Raw genomic sequence first — 24,491 nt, 5'->3', positions numbered from 1 at the left:
AGGTTCCTGGGTTAGTGGTTCTGTTGTGTGGTGTGTGGTTGTTGGTGAGCATTCGCTTCAGGTTGGGGGGCTGTCTGTAAGCAAGGACTGGCCTGTCTCCCAAGATCTGTGAGAGTGATGGGTCGTCCTTCAGGATAGGTTGTAGATCCTTGATGGTGTATTGGAGAGGTTTTAGTTGGGGGCTGAAGGTGACAGCTAGTGGCGTTCTGTTATTTTCTGTGTTGGACCTGTCCTGTAGTAGGTTACTTCTGGGTACTCTTCTGGCTCTGTCAATCTGTTTCTTCACTTCCGCAGGTGGGTATTGTAGTTGTAAGAATGCTTGATAGAGATCTTGTACGTGTTTGTCTGAGGAGTTGGAGCAAATGCGGTTGTGTCATAGAGCTTGCCTATAGACAATGGATCGTGTGGTGTGGTCTGGATGAAAGCTGGAGGCACGTAGGTAGGAATAGCAGTCGGTAGGTTTCCGGTATAGGGTGGTGTTTATGTGACCATCACTTATTAGCACTGTAGTGTCCAGGAAGTGGATCTCTTGTGTGGACTGGTCCAGGCTGAGGTTGATGGTGGGATGGAAATTGTTGAAATCATGGTGGAATTCCTCAAGGGCTTCTTTTCCATGGGTGCAGATGATGAAGATGTCATCAATGTAGCGCAAGTAGAGTAGGGGCATTAGGGGACGAGAGCTGAGGAAGCGTTGTTCTAAGTCAGCCATAAAAATGTTGACATACTGTGGGGCCATGCGGGTACCCATCGCAGTGCCGCTGGTTTGAAGGTATACATTGTCCCCAAATGTGAAATAGTTATGGGTGAGGACAAAGTCACAAAGTTCAGGCACCAGGTTTGCCGTGACATTATCGGGGATACTGTTCTTGATGGCTTGTAGTCTATCTTTGTGAGGAATGTTGGTGTAGAGGGCTTCTACATCCATAGTGGCCAGGATGGTGTTTTCAGGAAGATCACCAATGGATTGTAGTTTCCTCAGGAAGTCAGTGGTGTCTCGAAGATAGCTAGGAGTGCTGGTAGCATAGGGCCTGAGGAGGGAGTCTACATAGCCAGACAATCCTGCTGTCAGGGTGCCAATGCCTTAGATGATGGGGTGTCCAGGATTTCCAGGTTTATGGATCTTGGGTAGAAGATAGAATACCCCTGGTCAGGGCTCCAGGGGTGTGTCTGTGCGGATTTGTTCTTGTGCTTTTTCAGGGAGTTTCTTGAGCAAATGGTGTAGTTTCTTTTGGTAACCCTCAGTGGGATCAGAGGGTAATGGTAATTGGTAATGGTAATTGGTTTCAGTGCAGAATCATAGAGGATTAGGGTTGGAAGAGACCTCAGGAGGTCATCTGGTCCAATCCCCTGCTCAAAGCAGGACCAACCCCAACTAAATCATCCCAGCCAGGGCTTTGTCAAGCTGGGCCTTAAAAACCTCTAAGGATGGAGATTCCACTCATTCCAGTGCTTCACCACCCTCCTAGTGAAAAAGTTTTTCCTAATATCCAACCTAAACCTCCCCCACTGCAACTTGAGACCATTACTCCTTGTTCTGTCATCTGCCACCACTGAGAACAGCCGAGCGCCATCCTCTTTGGAAAACCCCCCTTGAGATAGTTGAAGGCTGCTATCAAATCCCCCCTCACTCTTCTCTTCTGCAGACCAAATAACCCCAGTTCCCTCAGCCTCTCCTCGTAAGTCATGTGCCCCAGCCCCCTAATCATTTTTGTTGCCCTCCGCTGGACTCTCTCCAATTTGTGCACATCCCTTCTGTAGTGGGGGGCCCAAAACTGGACGCTATACTCCTGATGTGGCTCACCACTGCCAAGTAGGGAGAAATAATCACTTCCCTCAATCTGCTGATAGTGCTCCTACTAATGCAGCCCAATATGCCGTTAGCCTTCTTGGCAACAGTGGCACAGGCTTGACTCATATCCAGCTTCTTGTCCACTGTAATCCCCAGGTCCTTTTCTGCAGAACTGCTGCTTAGCCAGTCGGTCTCCAGCCTGTAGCAGTGCCTGGGATTCTTCCGTCCTAAGTGCAGGACTCTGCACTTGTCCTTGTTGAACCTCATCAGATTTCTTTTGGCCCAATCCTCCAATTTGTCTAGGTCACTCTGGACCTACTCTCCAGCATATCTGCCTCTCGCCCCAGCTTAGTGTCATCTGTGAACTTGCTGAAGGTGCAATCTGTCCCATCATCCAGATCATTAATCAAGATGTTGAACAAAACCGGCCCCAGGACCAACCCCTGGTGCACTCCGCTTGATACCAGCTGCCAACTCAACATCGAGCCGTTGATCACTACCCTTTGAGCCCAACAATCTAGCCAGCTTTCTATCCACCTTATAGTACATTCATCCAATCCATACTTCTTTAACTTGCTGGCAAGAATAATGTGGGAGACCATATCAAAAATTTTGCTAAAGTCAAGGTTTATCACGTCCACCACTTTCCCCATATCCACAGAGCCAGTTATCTCATCAGAAGATTGATCCAGATCCAGTCTGGTCTTTACAACCAATGCAGCCGAAGTCAGGCACAAGCAGAGTTGGGAAATCAGCACCAACATCTTCTCAGGCAGATAGTGTGTGACTAATTCTGGGTTTTTTTCCCCTTTGGTTGACCCTAGCAGAGATTCTTCTTCTTTGACTGCACATGTCCATTCCACTTTAGGAGTGTGCACACCCTGTGCATTGGAACCAGAGACTTTTTCCCATAGCGGTACCCATCATGGCCGCACATGTACCCTCCACACACGCATGCTCCCAGCTGAAGGTTTAAAGGGGTGGAGTTGCCCCAACACCCTGTTCAGTTTCTTGTCACCCTCTGGAGTTGGAGATTGGAGCATGTTGTGTTTCTCATCACACAACTTTCCCTTTTCTCTCAGAACTGAGAATTTCTCTAAAACAGTGTAAATAATTGTTAGTGGGAGTTACAGTTCGTATGTAGTGGGACAAATTTTTATTTTTATGTTTTTACTTTGGTTTTGGGCTGCTTTCTGGCATCCTTGTCACCTGGTACTGGGGTTTGTGTAAGTCCCTGAGATTTAAGCACTGTTCTGACTAGAAAATCTAAGCGAGATAGTGATCCTCATTCCCACTGCCTGAACTGCCCGGGAGAGGTCACGTCAGACAGAAGTGCCAGATTTGGAGCGGGTTCAAATGGAGACCCAGAAGTCCAGAGAGGTGGGGCTCTGGCACTTCTTCCTTGAGTCTGTTGAAGGTCCAGTGTCAGAGCCCAGCCATTCAGTGCACACCAGTGCAGACACCACTCCATCCTGGAGTGCACGTCCGGACATTTCACATTACCCTGTCACCGGTACCTAGGGAGAAGGTTTTATTCTGCTTCTCCAGTGCCATTGAAAAGTCAGAAGATGTCTGTCAGCACAGTCTTCAAAGCCTAAGAAGTCTTCATCAAAGAAACCTCAGTCTCCTGCAGAACCCTCCAGAAGCAAGTCGGGTACAAAGGTTTAGTGCATGGGCCTTGGCTAGGCACTCCCTAGTACTTGATACTACTTTGGCTTGTAGTGTCTAGTCAATGACTCTGGCACTGACCTCAGTACTGCTGAAACAGAGTCCATCACCAGGGCCTGCTGTGGCAAAACCTTGATCCTTGCATGTTGCTGTCCACCCACCATTCTTGGCACTGACAACAGCAGGCATACGCAGCAGCCAACAACCTCCTCTGCCTCTCAGTGCTGGACTTCCTTCTGCTTCACAAGGTGGATGTCTCTGCACTATCTGTTTCTTCTATGCGAGCTCCGGTACCCACTACATCTGTGTCACCGGCTCACCCAGCACCGACTTAAATGTTGCGGCTCTTGATACTGGCAACAGCTAAGAAATCTTCAGTGAATCTCCAAGGCAGATTTACGGTACCATGGGCGGGTAAGCTCCCAGTGCTCCCCAGTGTCCACCACTGCGTATCAGGCCTAGTCTCCAGCTCCCTCTGCTCCCCCCAGTACTGCACCTATGTGGCTCTTAGACTACTCCTACTCCTCCTCGGAACTGGAGGTAGGATCTTATGCTGCTAGATCCTATTACAGGGAGTCCTGAGGTTCACCTCCACCTTCTTCACTGAGATTGAGATCTCAGCCCAGCACTCTCACAGGAGCAGGTCTACAGACAGAATGCCATGGGATATTTTTAAGTGGGGCCTGATGTCTGATCACTGGCTTTTTTGGAGCTCTGCGGTCATACCTCCAGCATCTTGTACAGCCTGCCCCGTGCCTCGTCTGTCTTAAGTCACCTCCATGACAGCAAGAAATGTCTGGTGTTGATCTCATTACCAACCGTGGTATCAGTCAGGTGGTAGAGGTGATATTGACAATACCCAACCCATCTGACAAGGACATACTGCATCAAACTTTACAAGATGAACCTGTACAGTCACCATTGAACGAATCCTACACTTTATTTGACAAAGTGACATCATTGTTCCTAGTTGGACAATTATAAGACCTATCAAGAGCTGTTAAAGAGTGTGGCCACTTCCCTGGGGATCCAGGTGGATCCGGTGCAGGAGAATCCACATAAATTAGTAGGTACTTTACACACCTCAGGACCCAGCAATCTGGAGCCCATTAAAAAAATACTCTGGCAGACATCTGTGTCTTTAACACCTACAGCTAACAAAATAGAAGAAGATACCATGTGTCATCCCAGAGTCATGAGCCAATTTTGTTCAGTCCTACCCCAGGAGCTTTGGTGGTGGTTACTGCAGTCAATGAAAAGACAAGATAAGGATGTTCCAATAGTAACCCCAAAAACAAAGACTCAGAAAAGCTTGATCTTTTTGGTAGAGAGATTTATTCAACCTTGGAATGCAAACCACCAGGCTGTCTTAGCCAGAGATGTTTTTTACATTTGGGATAATATGGCTAAATTCATGGACAAACTACCAGTGGAAGCCAAACAGGAATATCAGGCCATGCTTAATGAGGATCTGTCAGAAATCAGGGCCTGCAGCGGAGCTAGTCTCCAGGCAGCCTCATCAGTACAGCTGGCCTGCAGCAGGCTGCCTGATTAGCCATGCCACCTGATCGGGTGCAGAGGCCAGCAGGCTGGCTCTGAGGCCAGCAGCACCAGCAGCTCACTGGCTTCTCAACGCTCATACCCACCTCTGTGCCTGCTCCTTCGTTACCTGGTTCTTCTTCGAGTGATGTTGCTATCTGTATTCCAAAAGTGGATGCGCATGCACACCATGCACCAGAGCCGGACGTTTTCAGCAGCAGTGTCCGTTGACCTGCACATGTGTCTTAAGTTGCCACATGCTCCAAATGAGGATACAAGTTCCCTCTTACGGCACGGTCGGAGTCGGAAGCTTCTCTCCTCATGCTTGTAGCTTCTACGAGAGCACTCAAATCCGTTGTGTATAGTTCGTTAGTTTAGTTGTTTTCTTCGTTGTGTACGGACCTATAGTTAGAGTAGTTAGACCTATAGTTAGAGTAGATTGTTGCCGCTTTTGGGCACTGTTGACTCCCACACTGACCGTGCAATACAGCAGCCCTCTGAGGCACACCCCTCCATCTTGGCAGGAGTCCCCACGCTCCACTCTGTGCATCCCTTGCCTCCAATTTGGTGGACATCAGGACGTGCCCTGGACACCTGGACAGGCTAAACCCGTGACAGTGCACCTTAACTTGCCATAGCCGCCTTCTCTGCTCCTCTTGGCTCCACAGCCACCTACTCCTATTCGACATTGGTGACTATTCGACATTGGTGAGGCCTCATCTGGAGTACTGTGTCCAGTTTTGGGCCCCACACTTCAAGAAGGATGTGGATAAATTGGAGAGAGTCCAGCGAAGGGCAACAAAAATGATTAGGGGACTGGAACACATGAGTTATGAGGAGAGGCTGAGGGAGTTGGGATTGTTTAGCCTGCAGAAGAGAAGAATGAGGGGGGATTTGATAGCTGCTTTCAACTACCTGAAAGGGGGTTCCAAAGAGGATGGCTCTAGACTGTTCTCAATGGTAGCAGATGACAGAACGAGGAGTAATGGTCTCAAGTTGCAGTGGGGGAGGTTTAGATTGGATATTAGGAAAAACTTTTTCACTAAGAGGGTGGTGAAACACTGGAATGCGTTACCTAGGGAGGTGGTAGAATCTCCTTCCTTAGAGGTTTTTAAGGTCAGGCTTGACAAAGCCCTGGCTGGGATGATTTAACTGGGAATTGGTCCTGCTTTGAGCAGGGGGTTGGACTAGATGACCTTCTGGGGTCCCTTCCAACCCTGATATTCTATGATTCTATGATTCTATGATTCCAGAGGATGCGCCACTCTTTCTGGGTCAGGATCTGCATCTGGCGACTGCCGGCCCACCTGCACCGATAGTCCTGTCATTGCCACAGGCCTCTTCAGATTTGGAGGGTTTTTCCATGGAGGAGCCATCGTTCTCCCTGATGTCCAGGTGCAGCTCAGACTCCCGAGTGCGTCCACCGCACCCGACGGGCTGCCCCCTGGTCCAGCTGCACTGACACTCTTATTCCTGGGACCCACAGTATCCACCAAACCCGGCCCCATGGCTACACTGGCCCACGTGGGATCCGTACCACCCCCTGTACCTACCCCCACCAGCCTTGCACCATTCCATCCATGCCCATCTGCTGGAACCGTCCAGCTCAGACAAAGAGGTGAACCCAGAATGCAGCCCAGTACCATCAGTCCTCTTCCCAGGACGAAACCATAATCTCCCCAACCCTCTCACCTCCTGGTGATCACCTCCAGTATCAGGAGCTGCTGCAGAGGGTGGCCCTCAGTCTGAGTATCCCCTTGGAGTAGGTCCAGGACCAATCCCATCAACTGCTGGACATCCTCCAGCCTTGAGGGCCAGCATACCTGGCTTTCGCCATCAATGAGGCCATCCTCCACCCGGCACTGGAGGTCTGGCACCCCCTGTGCCCCGACACCTAAGAGGGCAGAACGCTGCTATTTTGTGCCATCTAAGGGAGCTGACTTTCTTTTCTCCCACCCGGCCCCGGCCTCGCTGGTGGTGCATGCGGCTACCAGTGAGTGAGGCACCACTTCTCCACCCTGCCAGATAACGTGATGAAGCACCTGAACCGGCACTGCTGCAAACCCTGCTCCTCCGCAGCCCTGCGATTCCGCATTTCAAACTATCAGGCTCTGCTGGCTAAGTGTGATTTCAACAGTTTTGCGAAGCTGGCTGAGTTCTTGGAGGACTTCCCACAGGACAAGCAACACAGGTCCCAGGCTCTGGTGGAGGAAGGCCGCCTGATGGCCAGAGTCTGCCTACAGGTCGCAGTGGATGTGGTGGAAACATCCTCCTGCTCCCTGGCCACGGGTTTGGTTAGGTGTCAGAAAGTCTGGCTCCAATCCACATGCTTTCCTAGGGAAATCCAATCTACCATCCAGGACATCCCCTTCAATGAGGACAAATTGTTCTTCGCCAAGACGGATGAGGCTCTCCACTCCCTGAATGATTCAAGGGCTACCGTCCGATCGGTGGGAACATACAATCCAGCCCCCCAGTCACCAGCTGTGACATTCTCTACCTTGGGGGAGCACCCTTAACCCCCATATTCCTCATTTATGTATGATTGTGATCTTGCAATATAAAGCAGGCCTTCTAAGGTATCGGGGAAAGGTTATGATCTACTGAAAGTCATTTCTCTGTCCATAGATGTGTATCGTTAATGCATATGAAGTTATGAGAATTGTGTTGTATGGTGGTCACTAAAACATGCTGTAAGTTGGGAATCAGCCAGATACTAGCTCCCCAGGGGCAGCAGCAAGGAAAGTCACCAACACGCGGGCAGGGTGTCAAACAACCCATCAACAGCCATTGTCCAGCGAGGGAGCTACAATGCAATGACTTACCTGCATGAAGCCACACCAGGGGAGTTGCTCAACCTTGCTTGGAGACTCAGCAATGCCCCCCAGATGTGCCTGGACTTGTGTTTTCCAAGCAGGCTGGGCCTTTCTCTTTCACCCACCTATGCTGCAAGCAACAAGGACACTCTGAAGACTCCAACTGAGGGGACTGATCAAGATTTCAAGGACAAAATCTGTATACTATGGACTGCAATATCCAGTGGGGTGAGAAAAACTGCTTAATCTAGATGTTGCCCCGTCTAACAGGGTTGAGAGTTTAGACTGTGTGGCTTATGTTTTATTTTATTTCGGTAACTAACTCTGACTTTTTGCCTGTCACTTAATATCACTTAAAATCTATCAATACAGTAAAATGTAGTCAATATATGTGTTTAGCTGTTTATCTTTACCAGTGAGTTTGCCTGAAGCGTGTGGCAAATGTACTCAGGTCTGCGAAGGCCAGTATACATCCACTTTTCATTGATGAAGTGGGAAACCAATTCATAAATTTGCATTGCTCATCTTGAGCAGCACGGGATGGTATATTCCTGAGGTACAGTGCTGGGAGCTGTGGGGATTTGGCGGGTGCCTTTCTCTGTGTGATTCATGAGTGGCTCTGGGAGCATTCATTCAATCTAGCTGGGTGTGGGGTCTCCACATGCGGTTGTGCTGAGTGATCACCGCACCTGGACGGGTTTGCAGCTGGTCACTAGCAAGGCATTGTGAGAGACAGCCCAGGCTGGAGAGAGTTCATGAGGCACAATGGTCCCACAGTCCCAGGCTGCACCCTAGGGATCCCATCACACCGGCAACTCAAGCCATGGTTCCATCCAAGCCCCTATTCCCCATACCAACCAACCTACATCTGGTACCAGGAGACGGCCTGACAGCGCCTCAGATCTCAGCGCACGTGCCCATCAGCCACCACCATCTCCTCTGTCGCACATCAACACCAACTGAAGGCCCAATTTTGGCACGTTGGTCGAGAGCTGCAAAGCCCCTGTGTCACTGCTTACGCACCCCCCCCCATCACCTTTGGGGGCCGTCTTGCCCTGTTCGCCCACCACTGGGGCAAGATCACCATGGATCGCTGGTTCCTGGAGATCATACAACACGACTGCTCTATAAAGTTCTGCACCGTTCCCTCCCACCGGGGCCTCCCCCAGATGCCTCCAGGGAGCCCGCCCATCACACGACATGAGGCGGACGCCCTCCTAACAAAGGGTGTGATGGAGCCCATGCCTGTCCCCTTCATCAACAAGGGCTTCAACTCCCTGTACTTCCTCATTCCAAAGAAGGGTGAGGACCTCTGCCCTATCATCAATCTCTGCTTACTCAACACTTTCTTCAGGAAGACCAAGTTCTTACGGTGACCGGTCGCATCCATCATTCTCTCCCTCAAGGGGTATGATTCGCAGCCCTCAACATGAAAGACGAGTACTTCCATGTCGATATCTGTTGGAGGGCTTATTCCTTCACCCACTTACTTCCCTGGTCCTTCTTGCATGAACAGAGAGTAACAATACCCAAAGTCCGAAAGTGCAAACAATTCGATGTTTATTGGGGTGAACTTCCAGCAAGCATGATTCCAGTTTCCTTCCTTAGTGTCCCCCTTCCCAGCTCTGACACCACAGAGCCTTGCCTGTGTCCCTGTTCCTATTCCCCCCCCTTTAGCAAAACATAATTCCAATTCCGCCACCCGCATTCCCTGTTCCCATTCCCCCCCTTACTTCTTGATTGACTGCAGACTATATATACCTCCTGATTGATTGCAGACTATAACCAATCCTAACATATTGTAACATGATTATTTAACCAATTATATCCCACCACCTTAATTGGTTTACACCCAGAAAAATTAATTATACAGCAGACAGAAACAATCACAGAACCAGACAGAGATTATACAGACAAACAATAGGTAAATGGGGACTACAGTGATAGAACAACAAAGAAATGAGGATTTCATACCCCCATACCCCAGCTATTGATAAGTGAGTTCTTGCCAGACAGGATGCTATCAAACTAAGTTTCCTTTTACATCTTCTAGGCTCTTCTCTTTCTCTGGAGGTGATAGGCATTATCAAGACAGGATTGTATTCTTAACAGCCCAATGGCACCTTATTTCAGTGTGACTAGTCTGGAATGTGAGGATGTGACCCGTTGGCTTCCCAGCTTAGGGCTGCCTCTGCTGCTTAGCCAAAGGCCTTAGTCTAAGCACAGGGCCTCAGACTGTCACAGTGAAAAAAGGCCCTATACAGTCAGACAGTGATTTTGATTCTTTCTTTTATACCTCTGTAACTAGCTAAGTGGTAAGAATACACCTAAATTCTTAAAGTATAGTCCTTTACAGACAGACCTGAATATCTATATCCTAACAATATCCACCCAGTACATCGCAAATTCCTCTGCTTCAGCATAGGCAACAACCACTGTCAGTTCCAAATCCTTCCCTTCGGCATCGCCACGGTCCCCAGGGTCTTCACCCAGGTCTTTGCGGTCATTGCAGCCCACCTTCACCGGCTGGGGCACTGGGTGTCACCATGCTCCGCTTGCCCCTCACCTCACTGGACATCTGTGTCAACAAGGAGAAGCCCATGCTGCTCCCAGTGTAGATGATCCATTTCATTGGGGCGCGCCTGGAGTCAGTAAGTCAGCGCAAGTCTTCCTCCCAGCAGACCGTTTCACCGTCCTTACAGCTCTCAGGACAACCCTGCGCTGCAACCCGCACATGATGGTGTGCCGCTGTCTCTGCCTCCTAAGCCACACGGCAGCCTGCACCCACGTGACCCCGCAGGTTCACCTCCACATGCACTGTCTACAGCTATGGCTCCTCTCGGTCTGCCGACCCCACCTCACCCACCTGGATTCACCCTTGAATGCCCAAGTTGGGTCCGCGCCTCCCTCGCTTGGTGAACTGATCCCTCCAAGGTGCTCCACAGCACCCCGTTCGCCCCTCCCGTCCCTAGGGTCACCCTTACCATGGACGCCTCCCTAGCAGGGTGGGGCGCACACACAAATGTCCATGCCGAACAAGGGACATGGACTCCCCGGGAAGGGCACATGTACATCAACCTTTTGGAGCTACGGGTGATCTGCCTGGCTTGCCATGCGTTCCTACCTCTCTCCACAATCAACATGTCCAGGTACTCAGACAACACCACTGCAGTGGCGTACATAAACAGACAAGGCGGCACCAGGTCCTGATCACTCTGCATGGAGGCCATCTGCCTCTGGAACCAGTGCCTGCACCGCACCATCCTGCCCCGCGTGCCTCCCAGGGGCGCAGAACTCCCTGGCGGACACACTCGGCCGGACCTGGTACCTCAACCACGAGTGGGAACTCCACAACCCCACGCTCAGCTCCATCTGCCGTGCCTGGGGCACCCCTGGTTGGGACCTCTTCGCTACTCATGAGAATTGCAAATTCCCTCTGTACTGCATCCGGGGAGCCAGGGGTCGAGATTCCAAGGGCAACACCCTCCTCCTTCCATGTCACGAGGGCCTCAGATACGCCTTTCCCCCGGCCCTGGTTCCCTCCTCCCCCCCAAGTCCTGCGCAAGATCCGCTGGGACCGGGCCATAATCATCTTGATAGCCCCATGCTGTCCCCGACAGTTCTGGTTTCCCAGTCTACTCAGACTGTCCACCTGTCCACCGATAAGCCTCCCCACCCTGCTGGATCTCCTCTCCTAGAAACACAGCAAGGTTCGACACCCCAACCCAGGCCCACTCCAGCAGATGGCCTGGTTTTTGGATGGGGCTCACAGGTTAACAATGCCTGTTTATCACCCGTCCGCCATATACTGACACACAGCCGACAAGACTCCACATGGGCGTGGTATGCTGCAAAGGGAAGTGCTTCACCTCTTTGGTGCAACGCCACCACCTTCCTCACAAGGACATCTCCGTGCCTGTCATCCAAGAGCACCTCCTGGAGCTTGAGCACTCGGGCCTTGCACATAGCTTAATACGTGTTCACCTTGCGACACTCCGTGCCTTCCTCCCCCCACTGAACAGAGGGTCGCTGTTTACCCACCCGGCCACTACCCGCTTTCTAAAGGGCCAGATGAACTGCTTTCTGCCTGTCCTTACCCCTATGCCTCCCTCCCTCCTCCTCCCTGGGACCGTAATCTTGTGCTATCTGCCCTCACCAGGCCCCCCTTCAAACCACTGGCCACATACTTCCTTTCACACCTATCCATGAAGGTCCTGTTCCTCGTAGCCATCACTTCTGCTCGGCAGGTCAGTGAATTGGTAGGCATGATGGCTGACTCCCTGCATACCATCTTCCGTAAGGACAAATTCTCCATGCACCTTCACCCTACGATTCTCCCAAAGGTAGTCTCCGAATTCCACCTCGAACAGTCTATCCAGCTCCCTGTCTTTCATCCGAAGCTGCACGCCACTCCCACGGATAGGACACTCTCTCCCCGCTCTGGCAGCAGGTTGTCCCGCTTGCTAGGTGCTTGGAGCCCTAGTACAACTGATGATTGGATTTGGGTTCTATCCTGCAGCTTGTCACTGTTTCCCCCATGCCTCCCACTTCCCTGTCCCTTTTCAGGGACTAATCTCATGGGCTTGCTCTCATTCCAGAAGTGCAGTCTCTTTGCAGTCAGAGATTACAGGACAGATATCTCCTCAGCACTGGGGGAAGGGATTTAGTTCCTGGTATTTTTCCATTCCAAAGTCCAAGGGAGGCCTCAAACCTATTCTCAATCTGTGAAACCTGGACAAATACTTAACAAACAGAAAGTTTGGCATGATTATCCGGCCTGTGTTATCCTGTCCCTAGATCCTGACGATTGGTATGCTGCCCTCAATTTTAAGGTTTCTCATGGTAGATGTCCAGTTCACAGTCATGTTGGGTCTGTCCTCAGCCTCTCGAGTCTTCACAAAGTGTATGGCAAGGTGGTGCTATCTCTCAGAGGGCTGGCATCCAAGTATTTCTGTACCTGGATGATTAGTTGATACAAGGACAATCCACGTACCAGGTGTAGGTCTCCATCAAGACAGTCCAATCCCTCTTTCATGCCTCGGGCCAGTTGATCAACAAGGGCAAGTCAGTACTGCTTCCTGTGCAGAGAATTGATTTTACAGGCGCAGTTCTCGACTCCAGTTCAGGGAAGGCATACTTGCTCCCAGGCAGATTTCAGGCAACATTGGACCTATGCAAAAGTCTCAAGGCCCATCCTTGTACAACGGTAAGGAATTGCCTGAGACTTCTAGGACCCGTGGCAGCTTGCATGACATGCCAGACTTCACCTCAGAGGCAGGGTGGTTGGAGTTTGCTTACTGTCCATCTCGTCACCTACTGGACATGCTGATGCACTTGCTGCAAGTGTCTTTTCATCCCTAGATTGGTGGATGGACCTGCCAGCATATGCAAAGAGGTCTAATTTTCCCTGACTCTGCCCTACATGACTCTGCTTACGGATGCTTTGTCCCTAGGCCAGGGAGCTCATCTGGGCAGACCTTCAGACTTGGACAGATCAAAAACTCTCTGTCCACATAAATGTTCAAGAGGGATTCATCTGGTGGGTCAAGTGGATCCACACATCAAAGGCTGTACTGTGCAAGTCCTCACAGACAACACTGCTGCTATGTTCTGCCTGAATAGACAGGGAGGTGACAAGTCAGATCACCTTTGCCAGGAAAGTATAGAACTCTGGGATTTTTGCTTCTGAAATACCATGACCCTCAAAGCCTCACACCTCCCAGGTGTTCAGAACTGTCTGGCAGATCAGCTCAGCAGAACATGCAGCAGGAATCACAAAGGGTCCCTCAAGATGGATGCAGTCAAATCTATCTTCCAGGCCCCAGATCTCGCTCGTGTAATTGAAGAGGAAGTGTCCCCTGCTCTGTTCCAGGTCAGATTACATCCCAGGGTCTACCTCACACACATTCCTTCTCCTGTGGAAGGACAAGCTGCTGAATGCCTTTCCTCCCAGTCCCTTGAATCCAGTGGTTTTATGCCAGCTCAAACAGAATTATGCCATTCTGATTCTGACAGCACCAGCCTAGTCACATCAGCGTTGGTCCGTGGACCTCCTGAGATGCTCCCTCAAGGACTCTATAACACTGCCTCAAGTCACTGATATAATTTCACAGAACTACGGCCAGCCCTCATCTCGCAGTTGGGATGCTCAGTGATTGTCAGCTCAAGAGACTGGGTGTTTCCTAGAGTGTCTGGACATTCTCTTAGGAAACCATCCATTAGATATATTTACATGATGATGTGAAGATGTTTCTCTGTGTGGTCCTAGTCGTGGGATACACCTCTTATGCAGACTTCTCCTTCACTTATACTGGAGTATTTACTTCCCCTAAAGGGAAAAGGACTTTCCACTTATGAGGGATCCCACACCCCTTTGGGACTTAAATTTGGTTTTGTCAGTGTCAATAGGTCCTCTTTTTGAGCCTATGGCTACTTGTTTATTATTGCATCTCTCACTGAAAGTAGTATGCCCAGTCGCTAGTAAGAGGCTGGGAGAGCTCTGAGCTTTAGTTGCAGACCTCGAGGGTACAGGTGTCTTTAAGGGCAGGGTTTATTTAGGGCCTCGCCTTGTGTGCCTGGCAATGGAGGTTTTGGATACCCTCCTTAATCAGTCTGTCTACTTGCCAGACTTTTCTCTAAAGCTTCACTGTCATGAGGATGAAGAGAGCCCTGTATTTTGGATGCCCACAAGGCATTAGTCTTCTACTTGGACAGGTCTAACCTGTGTAGAGTGTCCCTCAGCTGCTCATGTCCTTCACTGGCAGAATGAAGGGGCAGCCCGTGTCTACACAGAGTATATCAACCTGGATCTGAGCCCTGCTCTGCACTACATGCTTAAGTCGGTATCACGAGAGTTATGTCTGGGGTCTGTACAGCCCCACCGGAGGACAAGGCTGGGGGCGGGGTACAGACCCCAGACAGCAGATGCAGCTGCGTGGAAGGGCTGGGGGTCTGTACAGCCGCGCCAGAGGAGCTGCTGGCGAGGGGCACTGGCTCCTGGGAGCGGCGGCCCCACATTCTGCTCCTTCCACCACTGCAGTTCCTGGGAGAGCCCTGCGGTTCAGCAGATACCATTCTCTATCCGCGGATATCTGCATCCACAGATATAAATTTGTGTCCGCGCAGGGTCCTAGTCAAGGAACATTTTGGGAGGGTGGGCGGGAGAGTCGGGGGTGGGGTACTGTACCAGTAAGAGTTAAAATCTACTTGTATCACAAGCCAGAAGGGACCATTCAAACCACTGGTCTGGCCTCCTGTATATCACAGGCCATTCAATTTAACCCAGGTACCCTGTGTTAAGCCCAGAACTTGTTAGATCAAAGCACTTACATCCCCTCCCCACAATGGCAAAAGGCCCCAGCAGGAACATTCCAGAGGAGACAGAGGCTACGTCTGTGGGTCTGCACGGAGCTGGGGGTGCGATTCCAGCTTGCACACACATCCTCGCACTACCTCTCATTAAACTAGCAGCCGACAAGCAGTAGTGTAGCCACGGTAGTCTGGCCAGTGGTTAGCGAGGGTGTGAGCTAGCCATCAAACCTGCCTGAACCCAGGGGTACCTACTCGGCATGGCTAATCCATGCCACCGCTCGGCACTGCCCCCGCTTTCACAGCCACGCTACTGCTTTTCATGAGTGCAGAGACGAGTATGTCTGCGTGAGCATACCCCAAGCTCAGAGTGTCGACGTACCCTGAAAGAGCTCGGCTTGCTTGGCCGACCAAAACAAAGGCTGGGGAGAGATGCAGACACTCTCTATGCATCAGGGGGCAAACACCACGGAGGGGGAAGGGCTGTTCATAGTAAAGGACAATGTTGGCACAAGAACAAGTGGGGATAAACTGGCCATGAATAAATTCAGGCTGAAAACCAGAAGGCTTCTAACCATTATCAGAAGGAGGCTCTGGAACAGCCTCCCATTGGAAGTGGGCGGGGGGCAAAAGGCCTAGCTATTTTTAAGGCAGGTTTATGAATGGGATGGTATGATGGGCTGCCTGTGACAGCAGGGATGGGACTCGATGACCCAGAAGGTCCCTTCCAGCCCTATGTCCAATGTTCCTATGTGCCAGTCTTGCCCCAGCCACATGAGCTGAGGGAGAAAGAAATTCCCACAGAGTCAGGGGTAGCCCCTGGCAGCCATAGACTGCACCAGCAGCAGCCAGAGCCTAGGAGGAGTGATCCAGCTGAGGCAAGTCCCTGTTTCTCCATCAGGGACCTAGATCCCAGTGAGGCGGGCAGCAGCAGCCCAGCCAAGGCCTTTGCTGCCTTTAAAGCCTATGGCAGGGGTTCTCAAACTTCATTGCACCGCGACCCCCTTCTGACAACAAAAATTATTACACGACCCCAGGAGGGGAGACTGAAGCCTGAGGCCTCCCGAGACCTGCCACCCTGGGCGGAGGCAAAGCCCAAGGGATTCAGCCCCAGGCAGGTGGCCTGTAACCTGAGCTCCACTCCCTAGGACTGAAGCCTTCGGGTGTCAGCCCCAGGTGGTGGGGGTTCTGCTTTGGCCCTGGGCGGTGGGGCTCGGGCTTTAGCACCGGCAAATCTAACGCCAGCCCTGGTGACCCCATTAAAGCGGAGTTGTGGCCCATTTTCGGGTCCTGACCCATAGTTCGAGAACTGCTGCCCTATGGCATTCCTGGAGGTGGTATTTTTTTCTCTGTTCCTGGATACCTGCAGCGGTCTTCTTTATGGGGGTCAGACAGCATACCCTCACCTTCTCCCCACACTGTTCCACACAAGGGAGAAATCCATATCTCCTCCCCCTCTCTCCCCCCGAGTGATGGTTCCCAGTACCTCCTAGGCAAAATGACTCACCGTGGCTGGACAGCGAAGTCGGATGGGGTCGGTGGAGGGTGGGATGTAAGGGAGCAGGGGGTGGAGGCTGGAAGGTGATTTTGGTTGGTTTGTGGGAAGGAAATTTCATGTATATTGGGGGACATAATTCCTAGCCAGCCATGTGGTTAAAGTCTAAGTAAGCATGTGACCCTCTTTCTGTAGGTATTTCTTGGTTTTGCACGTGGCTCTGGGAGGAGGGACTGGGGTGAATGGCTGTGGGGCATCTTGTGGAGGATGAATGTGACTCTCTCTGTGTGAGGTAAATGTGGCTCTGTGGGGCCATTAGCAGGTTCTATGATGATGAACATCACGGAAATGACTGTACATAAATAAGCATTAAATCACCATTCTGCAAGAGAAGCGGGTCAGGTGCTCAGTAGAGACACCTCTGCTTGGTCTCTGAGCCAGCTAAGCTCCTGGAGAGCTTTTTTCTAGAAGTCACTGAATGTTCTGTTGCCTCCCTGCTGCGTACTGCTAAATGGGGCTCGCTCTTTCTCTTTCAGCCGAGACTCCAATTGAGGAGTTCACCCCGACGCCAGCCTTCCCAGCGCTCCAGTACCTGGAGTCAGTGGATGTGGAAGGTGTGGCCTGGAAAGCAGGACTTCGCACAGGAGACTTTCTGATTGAGGTAAGCCCCAGAGGCTGAGGAGAGAGGAAATGCTGGCCAGCATGTTTCTGTGCTGCCCCAGGGCACACAGCTAAACAAAAGAGCCCTTCATTTGTAAGGTGCTTTCAGAGCTAGGTGTGCTCATTGCTAAGGTAAAGATTCTGTCACGGTTATTTTTAGTAAAAGTCAGGGACAGGTCATGGGCTATAAACAAAAATTCAAGGAAGCCCATGACCTGTCCCTGACTTTTACTAAAAATAACCGTGACAAAAGGGGGCTGACGTGGTAGGGGAGGGCTGGAGCCTGAGAGGAGGAGATGAGAGCCTGAGCACTACTGCACAAAGGAGGGGGTCCAGCACCTACTGCTCACGGTTGCTCGGAGCTGTGGGGGCCCCCTGCTGCCCACAGCGGCTCAGAGCTCCAGGGCCCCTGCCAGCTGACCACTCTGGCCCACCACCCTGGGGCTGGAAAATGTCACAAAGGTCTCTGTATGTCATGGAATCCGTGAGCTCCATGACATAATCTTACCCTTACTCATGACTTAAATCTCTGAATCTGCCTCCTGTCTCGGCTCCTCCAGTGAACCCTCCAGCTTCTCCAAACGTGACAGTGCAGCCAGGGAAGACATGCAAGCAACTATGTGCTTCTCATTCCACCAGTCAGGAAACAGGCTGACTTGGCTGTGATGGGATGTGCCCTGGGGTGAAGCCTGGAAGCTACTGGAACCGCTCTGCCCCCTAACTGTTCAGCTGGGTTGGCCTCTCACACTTTCACACCACACCCCCAGCTGAGTTACCTGAGTGCTTTACCTAAGCCACTCATGGACCAACAGGGGAGGCACCAGCCAATTTCCCAGCTCCCCAGCCTTGCACCCCTACTGGAGTATAGACCCAGAATTATTCCATCTTGCGCCGGTCAGGGGTCTGTACGGTGCAAGCTCATTAATTAGTCCGCTTCCCTCTCCATGTGGGGAAGATATGCACCAGCCTTTGTTAACAGAGCTAAGATACCCTAACACTTCACTCAAAAACATACTGGTTAAGATAAAACATAAAACAGGTTTATTAATTACAGAAAGATAGATTTTAAGTGATTATAAGTGATAGCAAACAGATCTAAGCAGATTACCCAGCAAATAAACAAAAAATGCAATCTAAGCCTAATATACTAGATAGGATTTGAATCAAACAGTGTCTCAGTCTGTTAGCTAGTACAAGCAATTTGTAGATGTTCTGTACACAGGAAGGAATCCTCTCTTCCAGCCTGGGACCAGCACTTCCCCCAGTTCTAAGGTGTTTCCAGGTGTTGAGTTGCAGAGGGAGTGACGCCTCTTGGTGACGTCACTTCCCCCTTTTATAGTTTCTTCTATATGGCGGGAACCCCTTTGTTCCAAGCCAAGTTCCCAGCCCAGTTTGTGGAAAAATACAGGCACCAAAATGGAGTTCAGTATCATGTGGTCTAGTCACATGCCCTGGCATGCTTGATGAGTTATGGCAGCCATTATCCATAGGCTGTCTGAAGCATTCCCTGGTGAGGACAAGTCTTTTCCATGGCCATTTTTTTTGTTGATGGGCCATTAGCACTGTCTAGCTTCTTCATTGTTATATGTGAAAGGCTAGTTGTGGGCATGTCAAGGTTCCTTCCCCACTCTGAACTCTAGGGTACAGATGTGGGGACCCAGGTGAAAGACCCCCTAAGCTTATTCTTACCAGCTTAGGTTAAAAACTTCCCCAAGGTACAAACTTTGCCTTGTCCTTGAACCGTATGCTGCCACCACCAAGCGTTTAAACAAAGAACAGGGAAAGAGCCCACTTGGAGACGTCTTACCCCAAAATATCCCTCCAAGCCCTACACCCACTTTCCTGGGGAGGGCTTGATAAGACTCCTCACCAATTTGTACAGGTGAACACAGACCCAAACCCTTGGATCTTAAGAACAATGAAAAATCAATCAGGTTCTTAAAAGAAGAATTTTAATTAAAGAAAAGGTAAAAGAATCACCTCTGTAAAATCAGAATGGTAAATACCTTACAGGGTAATCAGATTCAAAACATAGAGAACCCCTCTAGGCAAAACCTTAAGTTACAAAAAGACACAAAAAACAGGAATATACATTCCATCCAGCAAAGCGTATTTTACCAGCCATTAAACAAAAGGAAATCGAATGCATTTCTAGCTGGATTACTTACTAACTTAACAGGAGTTCTGAGGCTGCTTTCCTGATCTGTTCCCGGCAAAAGCATCACACAGACAGACCAAACCCTTTGTTCCCCCCCTCCAGATTTGAAAGAATCTTGTCCCCTCATTGGCCATTTTGGGTCTGGTGCCAGCAGGGTTACCTTAGCTTCTTAACCCTTTACAGGTGAAAGGATTTTGCCTCTGGCCAGGAGGGGTTTTATAGCCCTGTATACAGAAGGGTGGTTACCCTTCCCTTTATATTTCTGACAGGGCATTTCTAGCTTCACAACATCTTTCAGTAACACACACACAGCAAAACTTCATAACGTCACATACAATGACAGCACATACAATCCACCAGGATATTAACGTTCAACAGATCAAGACTTCTAGAAGGATACCTCACAAGGCATACTTTGTACAAAACAGCCTAATTATATGACAGTGGTGAATATGGGGGTGCCAGGGTGTCACAATGTCCCCTGCCACTGACCAGGAATCACAATAATAATTGAGGTTAGAAATAGAAATGGTCCACTGGATGGCACCCAGCCCCTCTCCTGGAGGCCAGTGCAGGATTGGTCACCACAGGACATTTACTGGAACAGTTTGAAATATCACAAGTACTGGGGCTTCCAGCCAGGTATCGCATTGAGCTGATGCAGAGCGTTGCACTCCTCCAGCGTCGCGCCGGAGGCTCCAGCAGTTTCTGCAGAAGGTCAGAGACAATCAGTAGATAGCTGTGCTCTGCCTTCTATCTGCCTTCACGACATTTTTGTATGTGGAATTTCCTGATTTTGTTTAAAAAACAAACGAACCAAACTTGAACGTCTGTGGTATTATTTCCTAATTCTGCTGTATAGATAGTTAAGTATTAGAATGAAGAAAATCTTATTACCCTCTATGCTGGTGTGTAAACAGACGCTCAGAATCCAGCCACACCGATCAGTTAAAAAAAAACCCCTCTGACCAGGGGCTGACACTGACAGGGCTTGTGTGTCCATGTTTGGAGCTGGGGCCTAGCAAGACATCCTGTCTGGGGAGCCCAGCCCTTGAGTCAGGGATGTTGAGTTACCTAGTATGGGAAGCATACAAAAGCTTTGTTAACATTTTACATTATTATTTAGTATTCATATGACATTCAGTCCCAGAGCCCCCAGTGATGATCAGAACCCCAGGGCGCTGGGTGTTGTGTTAACACACAGGCCGACACAAGGTGCTGGGGGGATAATCGGATGGATACACAAGACAGCGAACTGGGGAGTTTTAGAAAAGGAGCTGCCAAGCCGCTATGAGTCCAAGTTTCATGATCCGTGTTGAGCCTGAACTACTCCCTGTTTCCTCGAGTCCAAGGCCAGCAGGGACCACGGTGATCATCTAGTCTGACCCCCTGCGTAACACAGGCCGGAGACCTGCCCTACAATAATATTGGATCTGTGTGGTTGGTTACAGCACTTGCCTTGAAACCTTCGCACCTTTGGTGCCATATGAGTCTCTGTTCTAGGTCAGACTGGTGCCAGCATCACATCTATGGGATCTGTTATTTTGACTGTGCCCAAGTTTGGTTCATTGGAGTTCTTAGATCTGAGAAAAGCTAGTTACACCCAGTTCAGTTCCTGCTGCTCATAGAGAGCCAGACAGAGGACCAGGGACTCCGTCTGAGCTTTATTTACGTCCTTGGACTGTTCTTGAACAGAAGCCTTATCCCGGGCAAATTCCTCATTTTGGGTACTCTACCCTTGGTGGGCCACCTGGGCCTCCCACTTCAGTAACACCATGAAAGAGGTGTCCATCCAAGCCGAAGTCACCACCTCTTAAAAAGGGAAAGAAACTTGTGGCGGCATCCCATCTCCTGCTCGCGTATCCCCTGCAATGTGGTAGTGGGAAATGTGGTTTCTGCAGGTTAGAAGAGAAGGAGGAAGAACCAGTGAGCGGAGTGAATCAGAAACTTCCCCACTGGACAGGTTATCCCATAATAGTCTATTAATGGGTTTCTTAACCTTCCTTGGAAGCATTTTACAGTGTTGCTCGTCGGAGACAGGCTACTGGGCTAGATGGTCTGATCCAGTAGGACAATTCCTTTGGTCCGACATGACCTCTTGGGCCAATTTATACTAGAGAGAAATAGGCAGGAGTTCCTTGGACTCTTTAAGAAGGGCTGGAAGGAGTCAAAGCACTCTTTGATGGCGTCCTTTCACGTCTCCGACACTGAAAGCAGGTCTTCGGCCACAGCTGTGACTTTTCCATTTCAAGGCTGATGAGGTTTTTAAAAATTGAAGGGCCCTCAAGGCAGGAGGCAGGCATTCGGACTGGAGCCAGCCTGCCGTCAGAGGGCTGTCAGCCTCCAGTTCCAGCTGTTCTCAGGGACAATACAATCCAGAGCCAGGCATCAGGAAAGCTAGACAAACCTTGCAGGGGCATTAGGGAGCCTCCCCTCTGCATCTCTGAAGCCTCCGCCGCAGGAGGCGCTGTGTCTAGGACTGAGGACATATTTAGGCTTGGCAGAATTCACTTTCTATTTTTATATCATTTTGAAAGATAATGTCAATGTTTATTTTAAGCATTTTTTTCCACACTTGCGAAAAATTATGGGGAGGTCAGACAATTATTTAATGACAGTAAAAGTTGAGATTCAAGAAGTTAGAGCTTTATAAACTGTTAAACATCACATGTCCAAATATACAAAGTAAATGTCCTTAAATCCTCAAATCCTAACTGGTTTTACAGTTCATTTGCTAGTCCATGTACAACAAGCCTAATTCAAAATCACTGGGTTTTGACTCCAATAATTTCTGAAGTAGCATTTTTCTTACTTTGCCTACCTGTAAATTTCTGTTGTTATTGGTGGAAATATTTTTTTGTTGGCTTCTGCCTACACAGTGAAATTGATGTTAGCCAACATACACCAATATAAATGTAATTTTTCCAAGCCTACATATACTAGACAACACAGAAACAGCTCTGAAGTTAGATCTGCCTTCTCCATCTATCTCACCTTTTGGGGAATGCTTAACCCAACTTTTTCCAGCGTGGCAGAAGATCTGTTTGGACTCTTGGGTCCTGGAGATCATCACCCAGTTTTGTGAAATCCTTTTGTAGCGCTTTGCAGTCTGCCTGGGACTTAACTATCTTGAGCAATTTTGTATCTGCAAATTTTGCCACCTTGCTGTTTACCCCTTTTTCCAGATCATTTATGAATATGTTGAATAGGTCTGGGCCCAGTACAGACCCCCGGGGGACACCACTATTTACGTCTCTCCATTCTGAAAACTGCGTTTATTCCTACCCTTTGTTTCCTATCTTTTAACTAGTTACCAATCCATGAGAGGACCTTCCCTCTTCTCCCATGACAGCTTACTTTGCTTAAGAGCCTTTGGCGAGGGACCTTGTCAAAGGCTTTCTGAAAATCTAAGCACACTATATCCAATGGATCCCCCTTGTTCACATGCTTGTTGACCCCCTCAAAGAATTCTAGTTGATTGGTGAGACATGATTTCCCGTTACAAAAAAACATGTTGACTCTTCCCCAACAAATTACGTTCATCTCTGTGTCTGACAATTTTGTTCTTTACTATGGTTTCAACCAGTTTGCCCAAAACTGAAGCCAGGCTTACTGGCCTGTAATTGCTGGGATCATGTCTGGAGCCCTTTTTAAAAATTGGCATCACATTAGCTATCCTCCAGTCATTTGAGACAGAAGCTGATTTAAATGATAGGTTACAGACCACAGTTAGTAGTTCTGCAATTTCACATTTGAGTTCCTTCAGAACTCTTGGGTGAGTATCATGATCTGGTCCTGGTGGCTTATTACTGTTTAGTTTATCAGTTTGTTCCAAAACCTCCTCTAATGACACCTCAATCTGGGACAGTTCATCAGATTTGTCACCTAAAAAGCATAGCTCAGGTTTGGGAATCTCCCTCACATCCTCAGCCATGAAGACCGATGCGAAGAATTCATTTAGTTTCTCCGCAAAGGCCTTGAGTGCTCCTTTAGCATCTCGATCGTCCAGGGGCCCCACTGCTTGTTTAGCAGGCTTCCTGCTTCTGATGTACTTCAAAAAAAAATTTGCTATTACTTTCTGAGTCTTTGGCTAGCTGTTCTTCAAATTCTTTTTTGGCCTTCTGTAGCAAGCCGCCAACTCACTGGCATGGCGCCTCCAGCTGGTCAGTCTGGGAATTAGCTTCAGCTCAGGAGTGCCCTCCTCTGGCCAGTTTCTCCTCTGCCCTTACCTGCCCCTCTGCAGTCCCTTTATCTCCTCCAGTTCAGGCCCCACATCCCTCCCAGACCACAGTGCCCCTTACCTTCGGGTACTGCCCTCCCCAGCAGTGTCCCCACACTCTGGGTCTCACCTCTTCAGGGGAACCCCAACCCCCCTATATCCACCTTGCCTCAATGGTTACTGCCAGTCGTCATCTAGCCCCTTCTCTCAGGGGCAAACTGCAGTCTGTGATGGCCACTCATCACTGGCAAGGGGGTTGGACCTGCTGCCTTTCTAGCCCCAGCTGCCTCCTTGCAGCCCTAGTACCTCCCCTGGCCTTTAGCTGGCAGAAGATGTCACACTGTGGGGGTCAGCTCCACCACATGGCTGACATGCCCTTCCCCCTTCCTGACACAGCGGGGGGAAGAGGGTGCAGGAGGCGGCTCCTCCAGTGCAGATTCGCCTCCCCTCCAGGGACTGCGACTGGTTTAAGGACACTTTGTGCCACATCACGGGGGTATCTGGGCTTTGAAATGGCCTGTGATACACAAGAGGTCGGACTGCATGAGCTGGTGGCTGTTTTCGACTTAAACTCTGTGAAGTTATTAAATTGTTGTTAATGATGCAGAAAATCATTAAATCTCAGGAGAAATTTCCTAAGTGTCAGAGCAGTAGGACAATGGACCAGACACCTCGGGAAGTCGTGGAATCTCCTTCACTGGAGGGTTTTGGGAGGAGGCTGAAGAGCCATCTGTCTTGGATGGTGTAGACACAGCATATCCTGCGTCTTGGCAGGGGGTTAGACTAGATGACCCTTGTGGTCCCTTCTAGCCCTACGGGTCTGTGATTCTGTGGGAAGG

General features: G+C 49.9%; 1 protein-coding gene across 10 annotated transcripts in view; it reads left to right on the top strand.

Annotated features, from left to right (window-relative positions):
• SHANK3 (SH3 and multiple ankyrin repeat domains 3) overlaps window positions 1–24,491 on the top strand; it is a 772,487-nt gene that overhangs the window by 683,279 nt on the left and 64,717 nt on the right. For all 10 annotated transcript variants that reach the window (XM_073329053.1, XM_073329054.1, XM_073329055.1 and 7 more), the window contains one exon: window positions 17,152–17,276. In XM_073329053.1, the coding sequence (XP_073185154.1) occupies window positions 17,152–17,276 (125 nt within the window). The remainder of the gene's footprint in view (window positions 1–17,151; window positions 17,277–24,491) is intronic.

This window comes from Lepidochelys kempii, chromosome 1 (assembly GCF_965140265.1).
Source record: "Lepidochelys kempii isolate rLepKem1 chromosome 1, rLepKem1.hap2, whole genome shotgun sequence".
NCBI classification, from domain to species: domain Eukaryota; kingdom Metazoa; phylum Chordata; order Testudines; family Cheloniidae; genus Lepidochelys; species Lepidochelys kempii.
This window is presented reverse-complemented; position numbering and strand designations above follow the sequence as displayed.